Here is a 16,052-nt window from a genome sequence, read left to right as displayed (position 1 = left end):
GAAAGGGGCCACTGTGACCCTGAAATAACATCACACGTCAGCTGTATTTCTCAGCATGCAGGGCAAGAGTCCAAGCATCCGCGTGGGAGCCGTAAGAAGCCGTGTGTAGGACATGCGGTCGGCACTTACAACCCGGGGCTGCCCTTTCCCATTCAGCCCCACGAGCAGAGAGCATGGGCCAGGGGCCTGACCACACATACTTGGTGCCCCGGGTCCTCCCACCTCCCTGTCAGAGGGTCAGGGAGATGGCAGAGATCGCGGGGTCAAGTTCACGAGGTGGCCAGGGAATCCCGGATGCAGCCAGACCACACATCTACTCTGCACCCTTTTCAGCAAATACAGTTGCATCAAACAGCAGATGATATAACTGATCTACCAAAACAGGAGTCTGAGGGGAGAGTTTCACTAGGTGTCTTCAATACCTTCTTACTGGCTGTGATTTCAAGAGCTCCTGGCCACACAATTGCGGACCTACCTGGTTTGGCCCGCCTCTGCGTCAGCCCTGCCCCCGTCTCCAGTCCTGCTAGGGAGCACAGAGGCCCAGGTGAAGGTCCCTCTGCAGCCAGAAGCAGGGTCTGCACAGCTGGAAGGACCTCCACAGAGCAGAGAAGCCTCGCAGGCTCCGGTGTGTGTCCCAGGTCACCGAGGAGCAACCGGCCAGCCCGTAGCCTCACGTCACCACGTGGCATCACATTGGGCCAAAGCACACTCACAAACAGAAAGGAGGGGGACAGGACTTAAATCTCAAGATCTGCATAACCTGTGTGTCATCAGCACAGGCCAGGGCCTCTCCTCGGCTGTTCCTGCCTCCCCCACAGAGGACGGGACGTTTCCTACTTCCCCCAGGAGAGCAACCAGCCTCGCTAGCTTCCTTCCTTCCTCAGCTTCCTTCCTTCCTTAGCTTCCTTCCTTCCTTCCTTCCTTCCTTCCTTCCTTCCTTCCTTCCTTCCTTCCTTCCTTTCCTTCCTCGTGGCATGCAGTGTGATGTTAACCCCAAAGGAATGGCAAGTGAGTGCAGGGGAAGCTGGGAAGTCTCACACTGTCCTAACTTATAAAGGAAGGAAAGGACCATACGTAGCAAGTCAATAAAACAACAAAATAAAGATTCTATTTCCTCTCAGCTGAGTAGGAGAAACCTCTCGGGGATTTTCTTAGAGGTGGAAAGTGTGATCCATGATGCATTTCCCGGGTTCCCAGGAGTCATAAGATCAGTATTTAAAAAGCTCAAGGCCACTCACTATCAATGACACTGACACATCACTGCCAGCCCTGGCTGCTGTGAACCAGAAATGCAGATTGCTCATACCGGGGGACATCACATTTTTCTCTCTAATGAAGCCCAGGGTGGCTGGGCCTCTGGGCAAGCTATCTTCCCGAGACAGCCAGGCACTCGGCCTTACAAGTGTGCCTGTGAATTCTGAGACCTCTGCAGTCATATGCCAGAAACATGAATTATTTTTCTCTCTCGGGTTCGGGAATATTTTTCTTTGCCAAAACCAAGGTTTGGGGGCAGCTGGGAAGGCTTGTGATTTCCCCAGGAAGCAGCTGGCTGCTTTGCAGCTTTGGGCTTGGATCAGTGGAAAGACATTCTCCAGACCTGACTCCAGCCTCAGCACAGACAGGTGCCCGTCCTCACAGCTCACCCAACCCCACTGCAGGCCTCTGGTGCCCAGCTCCAAGGGCTTATGGTGGGAAGGGCATGTCGGTTAAAAGTGGCTATTACTGTACCAGATCTACCCTTTCTTCCCCTCACCATTCAATGGAGGTAACTCCTCCCCACAGTTACTACCTGAGTTCAGGGCTGCAGGTTTTATCACCAGGCAGCCCTTTCAAATGCCCTGGGCAAGATCCTCCAAAGGCGCACACATCGGCCTCCCTCCTGAGAAAGTACTTACTCTCTTCTTCTGACAGGCCCCACACGCCCCTGCTCCGATAACCCCATCACCTCCTCAGTTTTCTACCAGGTTGCCAGGTATGTCCCCACCCACCATCCCGCCGCCTTCTGACACAAGCGACTCCTCTAAAGCAACTGTGACCACCTAGAGGGACAGCCCAGCTGTGAAATCAGCTGCCCTGGGAGCCGAGAGCCGTCCCAGCTCCCGCGGGCCCGAGGCCTTCCTGACCCTGGCAGTCTCTGCATTTAGTGAACGGGGATATGAGCATCTCTCTGGGGGCTGCAGTGTGGCTCAGAGACAGGATGAAATGCTCTGTGGACGGGAAGCTTCCGTGGGGGTGATTATTTAGCATCTAGGCATTTCTAAGAACTAGAGGGTCACTCCTTTACAACATAGCTAAGTCTGTCCCTGGGCTGCCCTGGGATTAGACTCTTCCTCCGGCTCTGCACTCACCCCTGGCCCCTCGTGCTCCTACCTCCCAACCTCGGGCCACTATCCCAAGCAACGGAGAGAAGTCTGCACCCCTGCTACAGAGCAGGTCTCCTAGCCAAAGACACCGAGCAGGTGTGCCCCGGTTTTCCTAACGGACACCCGTCCTCGGCTGCCAGGGCTCCACCCCTCACCACGCGGGCCGCCCTCGACCTGCACTGCACACCTCGAGGGCCCAGAGCAGTACTCCACACCCAGGGAGACCGGGCCAACACTGCCCACATCTGCACATACTTCTCATGGCGCGGCTCACATGATGCCGACGGTTAAGCAGCTGCCGGCACCTAGTACAACAGCGATCCTGCAACCCTCCACGCCCAGGACGTTCCCAGGTGGAGGTGCCCTCGGAGGCCTCGGGCGGTTCTGTAATCGCACACAGGACTCACACTTGGGTCTCACACCCAGGACTGCACCAGTGCTCTCAGCTGCTGAGGTCACCGACCATCAGTTCACCCGCTAAAGCGATGTGGAAGCATTCCTTCTGCATCACCACTCGTATCAGATGCCGAAAAACAAAACGGGTAAGAACAGAGACGAGGGCTGCGGCCTCTGCACTGTCCGGTGCAACCAGCGTGGCCACAGGCGGCTACCAGGACTTGAAGGTGCCTAAGCCACAGAGATGTGCCGTAACTGTCAATACACACCGACTTCAAAGACTTAGTGCCCCAAAATGTAACATATCCCAATGGTTTCTTGCATTGATTACATGTTGAAATCATACTTTGGACAAATTTAGATGTACTGCATTAAAAAAAAATACACTATACCCTTCATTTCACCTGTTCCTCTTTACTCTTGTTTTTTAATTGGGTGCCAGAAAGTGTTCGATGATGTGGCTTCCGTTACATTTCTATGGGACGGCAGCTGCTCCAGAAATCTTTCTCTGAGACAACATGTTTGGTCAGCAGTCTTTCTTCCCAGATGGTTCATCTGCTCTGAACTGTCTTTGTGATTTCCAATTCACATACCGCAGTCTTATCCTTGAAAATACTCTGGGCAAGTGTGGCCAAATGCTTCTAATCCCTAGACTCCTTTTATTCCCAGATCTCCACGACCTTGGGAACACTCTCACTGACTCTTGGCCCGGCTGCTGAGCCTGGCTGATGGCTCGCAGGTCAGCGCTTCCCTTTTCCTCCCCCTGGTCAAGCGTCAATTTCGTTGGGCGCTGATCACCTGCTCAGGTAAAGGAACGAGCTTAAAGCAGGCGCGTGCCAGTCTCACGGTGCAGGAGTGGAGGAGCCCAGCACTAAACTTGCATTCTGAGAGCGGGGGAGCTCAATAAATGTCCCCTAAATGCCTGGGCGAGCGGCCAGCGTGCCTGTGGTGGCAGAACCGTTATTTAGGATCGTTATTCAGATGGCCACTCACACCAGGCCCTGATCTGCATCTGGATGACACGGACCTCCAAACGGGACCTCCAAAACAGACACTGGCACCTGCTGAAACCTGGGCCTCTGACCACATGTCCTTTGAGAAATGACGACACAGAAACCTCTGCCCACCCGATGAGTTCTCTCAGTAAGGAAGCGTTTATTGCAGGTAGGAGGCAAAAGTCTAACAACGTGAGGGAACTACAGGGCCCACCAGGTCAGAAGAGAAGCGGGTGAAACACACACACGGGTTATGTACAATTATTAAAAAGAGCAGGTGGTGGAAAACAAGGAAAACTGCCAGCAGCCTTCCAGGAGGTTAGTAACGGGGGTCCGCGGGCGCCTCCACCCGGTCCTGCCTGTGCCCGGTGCGGGCAGCTCCTCGCTGCTGTCCCGGCTCCGGAGGAGACCAGGTGACGCCGGGGGGCTGGGCCTCTCAGGACGCCTGGTTTATCCCGCTGGATGCCGCATGCGCCAGGCCTTTCATTCAAAAGCCCGAGGCCAACTTTATTAGCGTTTTCAATTCATATGTGGGAAGTGGTGGGGAAACGCACAATATCCAGGGAAGAAAGTCACCTCCCCTGGGGTCTGTGTACAAATAAATACCCAGTGTTGTCTCCGCGAGCCCAGCCCCGCGCTGCGCTGCGTGGCGGCGCCTGACAGCCTCTGCGTGGGGTCCTGTCCCGGGCGCACTGTCCTCCCCGGGTGCGATTCTCCACGCCGTCAGCAGGGAAGGCTCCAGCACCTCCCCCAGGACCCCCACCCAGGGACAGACGCAGCCCTAAGTTCCCGGTAAGAAAAGGGGCACTCGGAGTTACTCTGAGCTCCTTAAATGAGGGAAAGGTCTTGGCTCATCCAAAGTGTTTCTATAAAAATGCATCAAATGCTGGAAAAAGGTTGCACATTCTGGTGACGCTGTAAAACGTCCATTGGACTGAAATTCAGATCGTTTAAAACAGGCCGCTCCGAACAGGTCACCAACGCTGACGCTGCCTATGCCACCCCAGGCACTGAGGGCAGAGCCCGGTGGGAGCCAGGCAGCAGGCGGCGGGAGCCCCGGCCAGCGGCCAGCAGAGGACGGTGCGGGGGTCAGTCCCGGTGGCGGCGCCAGGTCCCTGTGCGCTCACAGCCCGGGGCGGGAGAGCAGGGGCGCGGGGGAGATTCCGGGGCGCCAGGGGGCTCCTGGGCGGAGGGAGGAGCTGGAGAGGCGGGCTCCGTCCCGGGCCGGCCGCCGTCCTGACAGTGTTTGCTGCCGAAGATCTGGCCCTCCTTATCTAGAGCCGTGTTCTGCGGAGAGACCAGCGGGACAGCGCGTTAGCTGCAGGGCCGGAGCACGGCCACCACGACAGCGCACGACGAGCATGCAGGGCTCAGGGACAGAGGAGGAGAAATAACCGCAGGCCTCTCCTAGCACAAGCAGGCTCAGGGCCCCTCCCCTGCCACGGGCGGGCGCACGGGCCTCTCCCTGTCCCTGCGGCTCACTGGGTGTCCCTGCGGCTCACTGGGTGTCCCTGCGCCCTGCATGGCGGCTGCGGGGACTCTTCTAGCTCCGAGCTGCACCTGAGTTCTGAGTGTTTCTTCCGGGGCCCAGACCTGGAGCCCAAAGGAATCTGGTTCCATAAGAAAACCCTAGGAGAAGGTGAGGGCTTTGACCGTGAACCTTTATCCAGAAAGCTCTCCATCACGAGTGGAAAAGCTACTCGAGCGTCATATAAGTAATCTCCTTACACCCCACGTGGCTGCTTACCCCACGGAAGGCCTGGGGACCGATACTGCCATAGCACCCGTTTCAGATCCTTCACCATCCCTCACCTGCTCTGCTTTACCTCATCGCACCCCGACATTTCTAATCTGCTCAGCTATCGGGGAGCACAGACTCAGCCCCAAATGGTAAGAAATCACCTTGCTTTCTGGCCCTACCCTGGGCAGGGAGACACTCCCCTCCTCTGACTCACTTTGAGGATAACTTGTTTGTCCAGCGGGACCCAGCCAGCTCTCAGGCACCTAGCTAAAAGGCACAGTCACCAGAAGGCGTTTTGTAACCGAACTACCCTGGGGGAGGGGGGGGAATGTACCCCGGGTTCCTTCAGTACTCTGAAATTATAAAGAAGTCTGGAGAAAATCTGAATCATCAAAGGGCTTTCTGAGAGAGAGGGGCGGCTGCCTTAGGGCCCTTGGCGTCAGCGGCCCGTGGGCCCTTCCGAGCTCAGGCTGAACATCGGTAATTTCCAAGGACCATTTCAGTGACCGAGCAGCGGTAACTGTGGAAGAGCCAAACCAGATACTTAGTGTCATTCTTCCACAAGCTTCCGGCCCCCAGCCACCCCTTGCCAGAACATGGACCACGCGCGAGGCAGCCTTCAGTTTTTTCCACCCCAGAATTCCTGCTGGTAGAAGAAACCGCCAGCCATCCTGTTATTTCTCCTCTTCTCTCCCTGTGGAGAACGTGTGCAGTGGAACACAGCATCGCAGGCAGTTAGTACATACCATGGCCTTGGACCTAGTCAGAGGGAGCAAAGGCAGGCGGCGGGGAGGCAGGAGAGGGGGAGAGAAGCAGGGACAGAAACTAGACTTACTTTAAACAGAAGCAACACGATTGAAACAGTTTTGTCTGTCTTAAATTAAGCCCAAATCATTCCCAGATTACGCGGGAAAGAAGCATAATCCCCGGAGCGGAAAGCACTCCATTTGCATTCATGGCTCCTCAAAGTCAAGATTCCATGGGAACCAGGTTTCTTGTTCCCTTTTCTGCCACAAGGTGGCGCCATCAGGTCCCCAGGCTGGGAGGAGGCCAATGGGACAGCCAAATAGCCCCCTGGGCAAAGGCACTGACTTTTCCCTGGCTAAGGACCAGTCCGAGAAATGCAAGTGCAATCCAAAACAGCAGGCCTGTCTTACACCAAAACCTATCCCATAGAATTCTCTTCTCTTATCCCAAAGGCTAGCTGACGCTATACTGTCTTGCTGATAAAAACGCCATCTCTGGAAAAGTAGCTGGAGAAAGAGAACAAAGACCTTCACAAAGGTACCCATCTTATGCTGTCACTCACAAAAAAAAAAAAAAAAAAAAAAAAGCTTTTTCACAGAAATTTAAAACAAAACAAAACATTTATCAAGAGAACTCCTAGAACCTCCTATGCACTCGCCAGCTGCTGTTCTGCGAAGGAAGGCAGTGTGGCAGGCTGGGGAAGCTTCCCAAGGGAGTGCTCGGCTGGCCAAGAGGGTGTCAGCAGGTACAGGAGACCTGCACCGAGAAGCAGCTGAGAGCTGGCGTTGGCGTCAGAAGTCTGAGAAAAGCATGCAGATTTAGGGGTGCCGAGAGTGAGAGCTGCTCTGTGAAGCACAGCGTGGTGAATACCAGATTTCTGCTTCAGGAGTCCCCACAGTCTCAACTGGGTAAAGAGTGGAACTCAGAAGTGTGTCTCAAACTGTCAAATCAAACTGTCAAATGAAACGCAGACAACAGCATCAACTGCACTTTCTTTCACTGGCATTTGCCATTCCTACCCTTTCCTTTTCCCCGGGAGCCTCAGGCACCAACGTTGTTTCTTTTTTTGAGGGGGGCGGGCACTAGGGTTAACAGTGGGTAGTAAGGCTCTGCCTGTAGTTTACACAACAGTTACCTGGGGGCCCCACCTCCAACATGTATGCACTGTTCCCACTACTGTCTGCATCGGCAGGAACCTTATCAGCCTCACATACTCGTTATGGAGAACATATAAATACCAGGGAGATTAATTTGTGATTATTTTTAATATGAAAAACATTGAAAACTGTTCCCAAGGGCAGGACACACAAACACACAGGATAACCACACGGAAGCCTTGCAAGCTGCCCCCACACAACCGTGCCCCCGGTCAGGTCCTCAGTTGGGTGAGGGGGAGCATGACGTCACCCCTGCTTTCGGGGACCAGCCAAACCTCACAGGCCGGCTCTCTGGCCATCGGGACTTGGTACCTCCAGAGACAAGCTTTACTGATTTCCCCCGTAGGTGCTGAATGGGACAGTGTCACTCAGCAGCTCCTCAGAGCTAACCACCTGCAGAGTTGTGTAGGGAACACGGGGCTAGACAGAGCCCTGCCGACATGCTCCGAGTGACAACGGAACACACGTGTGAGCACACAACGTTAACGGTCACCAACGGAGTTACAGATAACAGCAGGCTGTTCGTTCATTCATAGAAACACCCAGTGGAAGCTCAGAAGTTTAAAATTTGACTGTGGAACTCCATCAACACATGAGGAATGGGTTCTGCCCGAGGGGGTCTCAAGGGCATCCTCCAGCACAGAGCCTGTGCTGAAGCCTGAGGCAGGAGGGGGGGGCACGCAGGCGCCTCCGGCCCGATGCCCATGTGGGCCCCGAGTCGGCGGTCCCAGGCCCTGGGCCCAGCTCGGCCAAGGCCCTTGCTCCGGGGGACCAGGCAGCTTTATGAACGTAGTTACTAGGTTTTGATTCTAACAAATCTCTCTTCTTAAGGCTCTTCGTCGCGTGTCCAGTGCGCCAATTTACAACGTTTTTCTAAGTTTTCCCAGAAGTTGCCTAAGTTCGGGGCATGTGGCAGGCTGCACACTCCTTACCTCGTCCAACATCAGGGAGTCACTGAAATGTGCTCCTGCTGTTGGCTCCGCCAAGGAGGCTCTTTTGGCGTTCTCTCCCCCTCCCCACCCCGCTCCTTTTCTCTCCCTCTCTCCCCCCCTCCCCCCCACACACCCATGTCTCCCCCTTCTCTTCTATCTCACCTTTGCACCTCCCCCCTCCCCCCAGTCCATTTTGTCTATTTCCCTTAGGCCCCAAGGGCCCTTATGCTGTTCTTCTATGGCTCACTGCTTCTACCTCTGTGACTTTCTAAATAAACTTTCTATTAAATTTTGGGGGGAAAAGATGGTTCTTTTCAAAGTGTGTAAGCTGTCGTTCTGTGACAACGCCGCCTTTCTCAGGCTTTCTGCGAGCATGGCTGAAATGCCAGGAAAACCACAACTCAAGAGGCCTTCCCAGATTTTGGCACAGAACACCCCAAAGTCCTGAAACGTGTCAAAAGATCCTGTTTGCAGGCTTTGTGTGGGGGAGCGGGGGGAGCAAGCTTTCCAGCAGGGAGAGCCGAGGGAGGTGCAGGGACCGACAGAGAGCTGCCAAGTGCACGCAGCCTCCCCGGGGACGGAGGAGGGACAGACCAGCGAGGCCAAGAAGGTGGTGGATACTCAGCAGCTGTATTTCATCTCACCGGGGAGGAGTGTGCTTCCACCCCAACTTCTGAGGGATACCCTTAGGTTCCGAGACTACAGTGCACCCGGAGAATAAGCAACTGATTTCCTTCCAGTTGGTCAGGAAGCAAATCAAACTTTCCCAGAAGGGGAGGGGCCTGTCCGGCCGTGAGGAGGATGGAACTGGGGGGCGGCCATCAGGAGCCGCCAGGCAGCCGCAGGTGCCGCTGAGACCCAAGGTTGTCAGGAGTGGCCTAGATGTTAACCACGTGGGCACCCGTTTCCCAGGAAGTCTGATTGTGAAGACACCCCAGCTGACGCTCTGGCTCTGGGGGGTGGGGGAGGGGCAACCCCCCCCCTTGCTCCCTGAGCCTGTGAGGGGTGTGGGCAGGTGGAGAGCCCAGCCCAGACGCTGGCTCAGAGCTGGCTGCGTGGTCCCCCTTTGCCAAGGGCTCGGGTCTGACCGCGCGGCTGGGGGTGCTGAGCGCAGTGCTGGCTCAGTTTTGTCTGTTCTGCCCTTATTTCCCTTTCGCAAACGGGTTGTGTTTGTGGATTTCAGAAAACACTTTGGAAGAACGAAGGCCTGAAAAAATATGGCGATCGTTGTTCCTGACTTCTCCTAACATTCTACCCTGAAAAAAACTAATTTCTCCACAGTGTTCTGCACTTTTAAAAACCACAAAAGACTGATTTTTAAAAATGGCATTTGTTTCACTTGGGCTGTTTCTTATCCTAAACCTCGAAGAATAATTCGCACCTCCAGTCCCTGTGTTGGAAGCCTGGGGCAGGCAGGGAGGTACTTCCTGGTGCTGTAAACCGCAGAGGAGAAAGCAGCAGCCACCACCTGAGGGCACTGGGCCCAGACAGGCAGGAGCGCCTGGGCCCGGGCCTGGCCTCGCTGGTACCTGCGCAATTCCCCGCCCTGTGCACCTCCCGCGCCAAGCCCATCTCCGAGTGAGAGGAGGACACGGAAGGCGCCAGCTTCCACGTGCGGGAAGCTCTTTAGCTATTCACTTCCCAAGCGCCAGGGTTGGCGGAGAGTCAGGCAGAGCCGGGCCCACTTACCATGATCACGGAGACCCCGGTGGTGGTGCTGTTCTGTTTGGGGAGCGCGTTATTAAAGTGCTGTTTTAGTTTACCTGTTACTTCAGCCTGCATATTATTCTCCTGGGAGGCGTCATCCTACAGAAAGGAATGGAATACAGTGGTTTGGATTCCTTAACAGCAGGCACACACACACCCCCCCCCCCCACCTCTTCCGAATGGGCCATCTTAGCCACGAGGTCAGGGGAACCACGACCTATGAACAATGACCCTGTTACTCTGCAGCTCTGGGCCCTCAGAAACACCCACACCATTCACCGGCTCCTGAGGGCCTGGCGGAGTAAATTACCCTCCCGCTCGGGGAGCCTCCGGAGCGAGGGGGTGCCGACTTCCTCTGTTCAGAGGACCGTGTTTGCCCTAAACCTACAGGCACCACCTACGTCCAAAGAACCCTAGTCAACAGGACACACCCTCCGCCCGCCTGCCCGGCTCTGGAAGGGACTGTGCCTCACTCCCCACACACGTTGGGGCTCCTGTGGCCATGGCCATGAAGACAGAGGGGTCAGGGTCTGAAACATGCTCATCTCCGGCCAAATCCTGAAAACCCTCAGCCCTGAGAGCCACGGAAGGCAAAGCTGAAAGGCTCCTTAGAGACATCCCAGCCAACCCCTTCCTCCTGCAGTGCCGGGAACTGAGGCGGAGAAAGTGACAGTGGCTTGCCTGGGCCACTCACAGAGCAGAATCGAATCCTTGAGGCTCCTGGTGCCAACTGCCTTAGAGAAGCCCTCAATGGCGAGAACAGGCATCTACCTGCCGTGGAAGTGGGTGCAGAGCTCCGCCTGTGCACGAGCCATGGCGAGGAAGCATGCTGTGGGCCACGGGACGCACAGGTGAGATCACTCCCGGGGAAGGTGGGTACGTACCGACACCCAGGGGTGGCTCAGGATTTGCCCCGCAGTACACCGCGCTTCCACGTTGACCTGAAGCATCTGGCTGATTAATTCCTGGAAAGAAATGAAGAAGACAACAGAGGTGACAAAAGGGCGACAAATGCAGCACAAATACAGAAATCCGAGTTTGCACCAAGTACTTCAAGGAACAGCCAGCACAGCTGCTCAGCCACTTGAGCTGAAAAGCTATCGTTGCCTCCACTCCCAGCGCCCACCAGGCGGGTCCACAGGCACAGCTGCCTCAGGCGGGCAGCACCAGAGGAAAGGTCTCTCCTGAGCCCACCTTATGCCCAGATGTTCTCTCCGAAGAGTTCTGGTCGTTGCCACCCTCCCACAATGTAACACTGCGCTGCTACTCCTTTTGGCAATTCAGTCTGTCTCACAGGTCCACACCCGTGTTCCGATGGTGCCTAGTGCGTATTTCTTGAATAAATGAACAAATGTTTAGGACTTAAAGGAGCAAAGGAGGATGGCGGACACCCGCTGGGAGGAGAGCCAGGCCAGCTTCCAGAGCCTGGTTAACCGTGTCCGAGATGATACTATGGAATGAACTTGAGAAGAACCAAAGTCAAGAACAGACCTGGAGCTATTTTTTTAAATATATTTTTTACTGATTTCAGAGAGGAAGGGAGAGAGAGGGAGAAACATCAATGATGAGAATGAAGAGAGAGGGAGAGAGAGGGAGAAACATCAATGATGAGAATGAAGAGAGAGGGAGAGAGAGGGAGAAACATCAATGATGAGAATGAAGAGAGAGGGAGAGAGAGGGAGAAACATCAATGATGAGAATGAAGAGAGAGGGAGAGAGAGGGAGAAGCATCTATATGAGAGGGAGATATAAATCGGCTGCCTCCTACAAGCCCCACGTGGACTGAGGACCCTTGGACACGTCGAGCCCGCAGACAGGCCTGGAGGGTACCTTTGCGGAGTCCGTGATGTTATCCCAGTAGGGGGCTGGGAACTCGAGCTTCCCGGCCAGGATCTGGTCGAAGAGGTCTTCTTGAAGATTGTTCTCACTGTTGGCGACAAAGAAACAGAAGCAGAACCAAAGTCACCACAGAGTTTCCAACAAAACACTCACAGGAACGGTGGGAGAGGAGTCCAGCCTTGGGCTTGGGCATGTCCCATCTCCACTGCACGTGTGACGACATACTTTTCCCTTTAGATGTGAACAGTGACCTTGAGAACACTTCCAATGGCCTGGGAATGAGAGAGAGAGGGGGGGGGGAGAGAGAGAGAGAGAGAGAGAGAGAGAGAAAGAGAGAGGGAGGGAGGGAGGGAGGGAGAAGGGGGGGAAGGAGAAAAGAGGGAGAGAAAGGAGAGACCCACAAAAACTCAAGAAAGGTGCCGAGGGGGTACAGCTCAGCTTGGGGAGATGAAGGAGGCCTGGAGATGGATGGTTGTGGTGGTTGCACAAAACTTTGGAAATGTGCTTCATGCCACGGACCTATATACCTAAAACGGTTAAAATGATCCACTTTGTTATGTATATTTGCCACAATAAAAAAGACAAGAAAGCCCTAGCTGGTTTGGCTCAGTGGATAGAGCATCAGCCTTCGGACTGAAGGGTCCCAGGTTCGATTCCAGTCAAGGGCACATGCCCGGGTTGCGGGCTTGAGTGGAGGACGTGCAGGAGGCAGCCAATCAATGATTCTCTCTCATCCTTGATGTTTCTATCTCTCCCTCCCTCTCCCTTCCTCTCTAAAATCAATAAAGACATATTAAAAAAAAAAAAAAGACAAGAAAACATGGGATGCACGAATCATATAAATCCTCATTCCAGGAACAAAAGCCACCTCAGTGTCTGCCTCACTTCATCTGAGCTCATGGCAGTAAGAGTGGAAAAGCAGTGATGCTGAGTCAGCTCTCCTTGCCCTTCCTCTTTCCCCTTTTCCAACCAAACAGCCAAAGATGAGCGAAGCGGCCAACAGGTGAACAAGTCACCCAGAGGTCAGAGTCGGGGTTGGACAGTCAGGACACAATTGGCTCCCCCTGGGAGCCTGGCACTCAGGTAAGCTCAGTCCGGGAGGAAGAGCCCATGGAGGACGTCAACGAGAATTGCACAGGTTGAAAGAGCTCTCCTCGCCGCCCGGTGGGCAGCGTCCCCATCCGCGCCTCACTGTCACTAGCTTAAAGTAACGGTGCGCTGGCTGGTGCCTAAGGAATACATGATAACTTGTGACAGAAGTGTCGGGGAAAATGCGGCAAGCTGACGTCCCCAGCCACCTCCCCCACCCCCCCGCTGAACCTGCTTCTGCACAGCCACAGAGCCCCTCACCTAATGGCTCATCCATGGCCAGAGTGAGAACAATGTCCTTGCCTTTCAGGGTCATTACCAGGCCCCAGTGAAAAACTCAGCATGGACTGTCGGAGTCAAGATCACAACCCAGTGGAGACCAGTCCCCCTGGCAGGTGTACAGCGTTTCTCTTAGATTCCCAACACGACCCCGCAGCCGAGCACGCAGGGTGCTCACGGGCTGGCCCCCAGCCCTGCCAGAGCGGGCAGGGAGTGTGATGTCCTTAGAAACAGGCAGTTAGGACGGTACCCAGAGCCAGACTCCGGGGCGGTGAGAGGATGGGGCCATTTCATTCTTGTTCTGTGAGAAAGAGTAGCATCTTTGAGATTTGCAAATATCCATGACATCTACCCAAGCCCAGTTCAATGCATGGCTGCTGGCCACAGAGCCTGGGTCAGCAGACACCCTGAGAAGCTAACGTCAGCCTGAAAACCGGGCAAGGCACGCGATCCCCACCGCTCTCCTGAAAAGCCGTTTTCTTTGCGTGTGGACAGTTTCTGTTTGTGTGTTGTTGTTTTGTTGTGTTTTTATTTAAATATATTTTTTTATTGATTTCAGAGAGGAAGGGGGGGAGAGGGGGAGAGGGAGAGAGAGAGAGAGAGAGAGAGAGAGAGAGAGAGAGAGAGAGAGAGAGAGAGAGGAGAGAGACATCAATGATGAGAAAGAATCATTGATTGGCTGCTTCCTGCACGTCCCCTACTGGGGATGGAGCCTGCAACCCGGGCTTGTGCCCTTGATCGGAATTGAACCCAGGACCCTTCAGTCCGCAGGCCAATGCTCTATCCACGGAGCCAAACTGGCTAGGGCATGTATTGTTGTTTTTTAAGGGTTTTTTTATTTATTGAGTTTTAGGGAGAAAGGAAGAGAGAGGGAGAGAGAGAGAAACATCTATATGAGAGGGAGATATAATTGGCTGCCTCCTACAAGCCCCCCACTAGGGATTGAGCCTGAAACCCCGGGAATGAGCCCTTACCAGGAATCGAACCAGCAACCTTTCAGTGCACGAGATGATGCCCAACCAATTGAGCCACACCGGCCAGGGCAAAGTGTTTCTTTCTAGATGTCGAAACATTTTCTTTCCTTTTCACTTATTTCCTTACTGACTGCACTAGGCTCAACTGTCCTTCAAAATAAGTGAAGGATGCACCTACAACATAATGACATTCTACAAAAACCTTTAGAAAACCAGGGGACCTCAGGAGACAGTATTAGAAGTTATAAAATAAATCACCTCTTTCCAGAATCATCCCCTCCATCCCTCTCTATGACTCCAGTCATCTCCTTTTCTTTTTTTCCTGGAATCTCAAGTGACTTATATTCTGTTAATACATATGGCTTTTATTTTATTAATAAACAGCTAAAAAGTTGGAAGTGAGTCTGCAGCATTCATTCCGGTTCTTGGCAAACATAGCCTGAGTCAACAAACAGAACCATGGAATGTCCTGGCAATTAGGATTCACCCCAAGCATCCGTGCTGTGAACTGCAAGCGGTTCAGGCTTCCCTCACCAAAAGAACAGAAAGCGAAAGATAATTTATCCTTCTTAGTAGTCACAGAAGAAAAGCCACTCTGAACCTACAATGGATTATTACCACATGTATACGCCACAATCTGGCTAAGATGCTTTGGGGCACTTATCCTAAAACAGGACAGCCCCGAATCAAGGTGCTCTACATCTAAAAATGTGCATTAAGAAAAACCTCAAAAACAACGAAAGAATTTGCGTCCATTCGCTCTTTTCAGTGATGAGTCAAGGCAACATCAAGGTCAGGCTAGGTAACCTGAGAATGTGGGTGAGCTATTCCACACGTGACATCCAAACATTTCATTTACGGGCTGTGACTGTTTTTAAGAGAAACAAACAAAACGAAAAGTCTCACTCTAGTCATGCAAATATTACTTCCTGTCAGTGGCCCTAAAGACGCTTGCTTAGGCAGTAACTGTCAGTTGCCTCTAGAAAACTAATATCCTGGGGTTGAGAAGACGGAAGGAAGAATTCACGCCAACCTAAGACCAAAGCCTGGAAAAAGAAACGTGAGAGACACTAGAGCTAAAGAAGCGGAAACTGTAAACCGCACGTGACAATTCCAATTGAAAGGCTTCAGGTTAAATCCACCTTGGGTGTAAAACAAAGACAACGCTTTAACCTATCTGTTTGAAGGACTTTCATTGTAGGCACACATTTATGCAGACCATCTATTTTACGCCAGGGCCCTTTATCATGATTTACAGGATCACTTCCTACTGTGCTCCCCATGCAGTTTGCATACGTCGGTCCTGGGATCTCTCCAGAAGGTCTCTGTGCTGTGAAGATGCTTCTGTAACAAGCACTTAACATTAAAGATTCCCTTTCATCACAGCATAGGAAAGACAGGAAGCATTTTTGTAAATTTCACAAGTAAGCTACCTGGAGTTGTGGGACCAGCTTCTGAGTATCATGTTTAAGGGCAGTAGCTTTATTGCCTTTGATTAGCCAGGCTTAACTCCAGATCCTACAAAGAAGCTACTGTCCACTGGGTATCAAGTCACAATAAGCACATACTTGTTTAATGTGAGCCTCACTTTGGTTAAAAAGTAAGAAAGTGAAGTCCAAGGAAAAAACTCCCAGGCTGCACTGACAAGTGGAAACACTAGAGGGAGTTGTGAGCACACATTCCTCTAACACTGATCCCTCCCTGATACCCTTTCCCGATTGGTCTCCACTTGGGTCAACCATCACCGAGGGGAATTACGCTGTAACTGGCCCCAGTATCACCAGCTACCATAACACACTACCCTCCATGCTTCACTAGTTCCCAAAGCAGGTC

At 53.3% G+C, this 16,052-nt stretch overlaps 1 protein-coding gene across 4 annotated transcripts in view; it reads right to left on the bottom strand.

Moving 5' to 3' along the window:
* Positions 1-3,884: 3,884 nt before the first annotated feature.
* Positions 3,885-16,052, bottom strand: part of DCLK2 (doublecortin like kinase 2) — a 139,551-nt gene continuing 127,383 nt past the window's right edge. For 2 of the 4 annotated variants that reach the window (XM_080671784.1, XM_080671782.1), the window contains 4 exons: positions 11,869-11,965; positions 10,923-11,003; positions 10,021-10,137; positions 3,885-5,041 (listed from right to left, as the gene is read on the bottom strand). In XM_080671784.1, the coding sequence (XP_080527910.1) occupies positions 4,844-5,041; positions 10,021-10,137; positions 10,923-11,003; positions 11,869-11,965 (493 nt within the window). In that variant the 3' untranslated portion in view covers positions 3,885-4,843. The remainder of the gene's footprint in view (positions 5,042-10,020; positions 10,138-10,922; positions 11,004-11,868; positions 11,966-16,052) is intronic. The other 2 variants (XM_080671783.1, XM_080671785.1) reach the window with 2 other exon arrangements.

Source organism: Plecotus auritus (assembly GCF_963455305.1).
Source record: "Plecotus auritus genome assembly, chromosome: 6".
NCBI lineage: Eukaryota > Metazoa > Chordata > Mammalia > Chiroptera > Vespertilionidae > Plecotus > Plecotus auritus.
The sequence above is the reverse complement of the archived record's forward strand: the minus strand, read 5'-3'. Positions and strand labels throughout refer to the sequence as shown.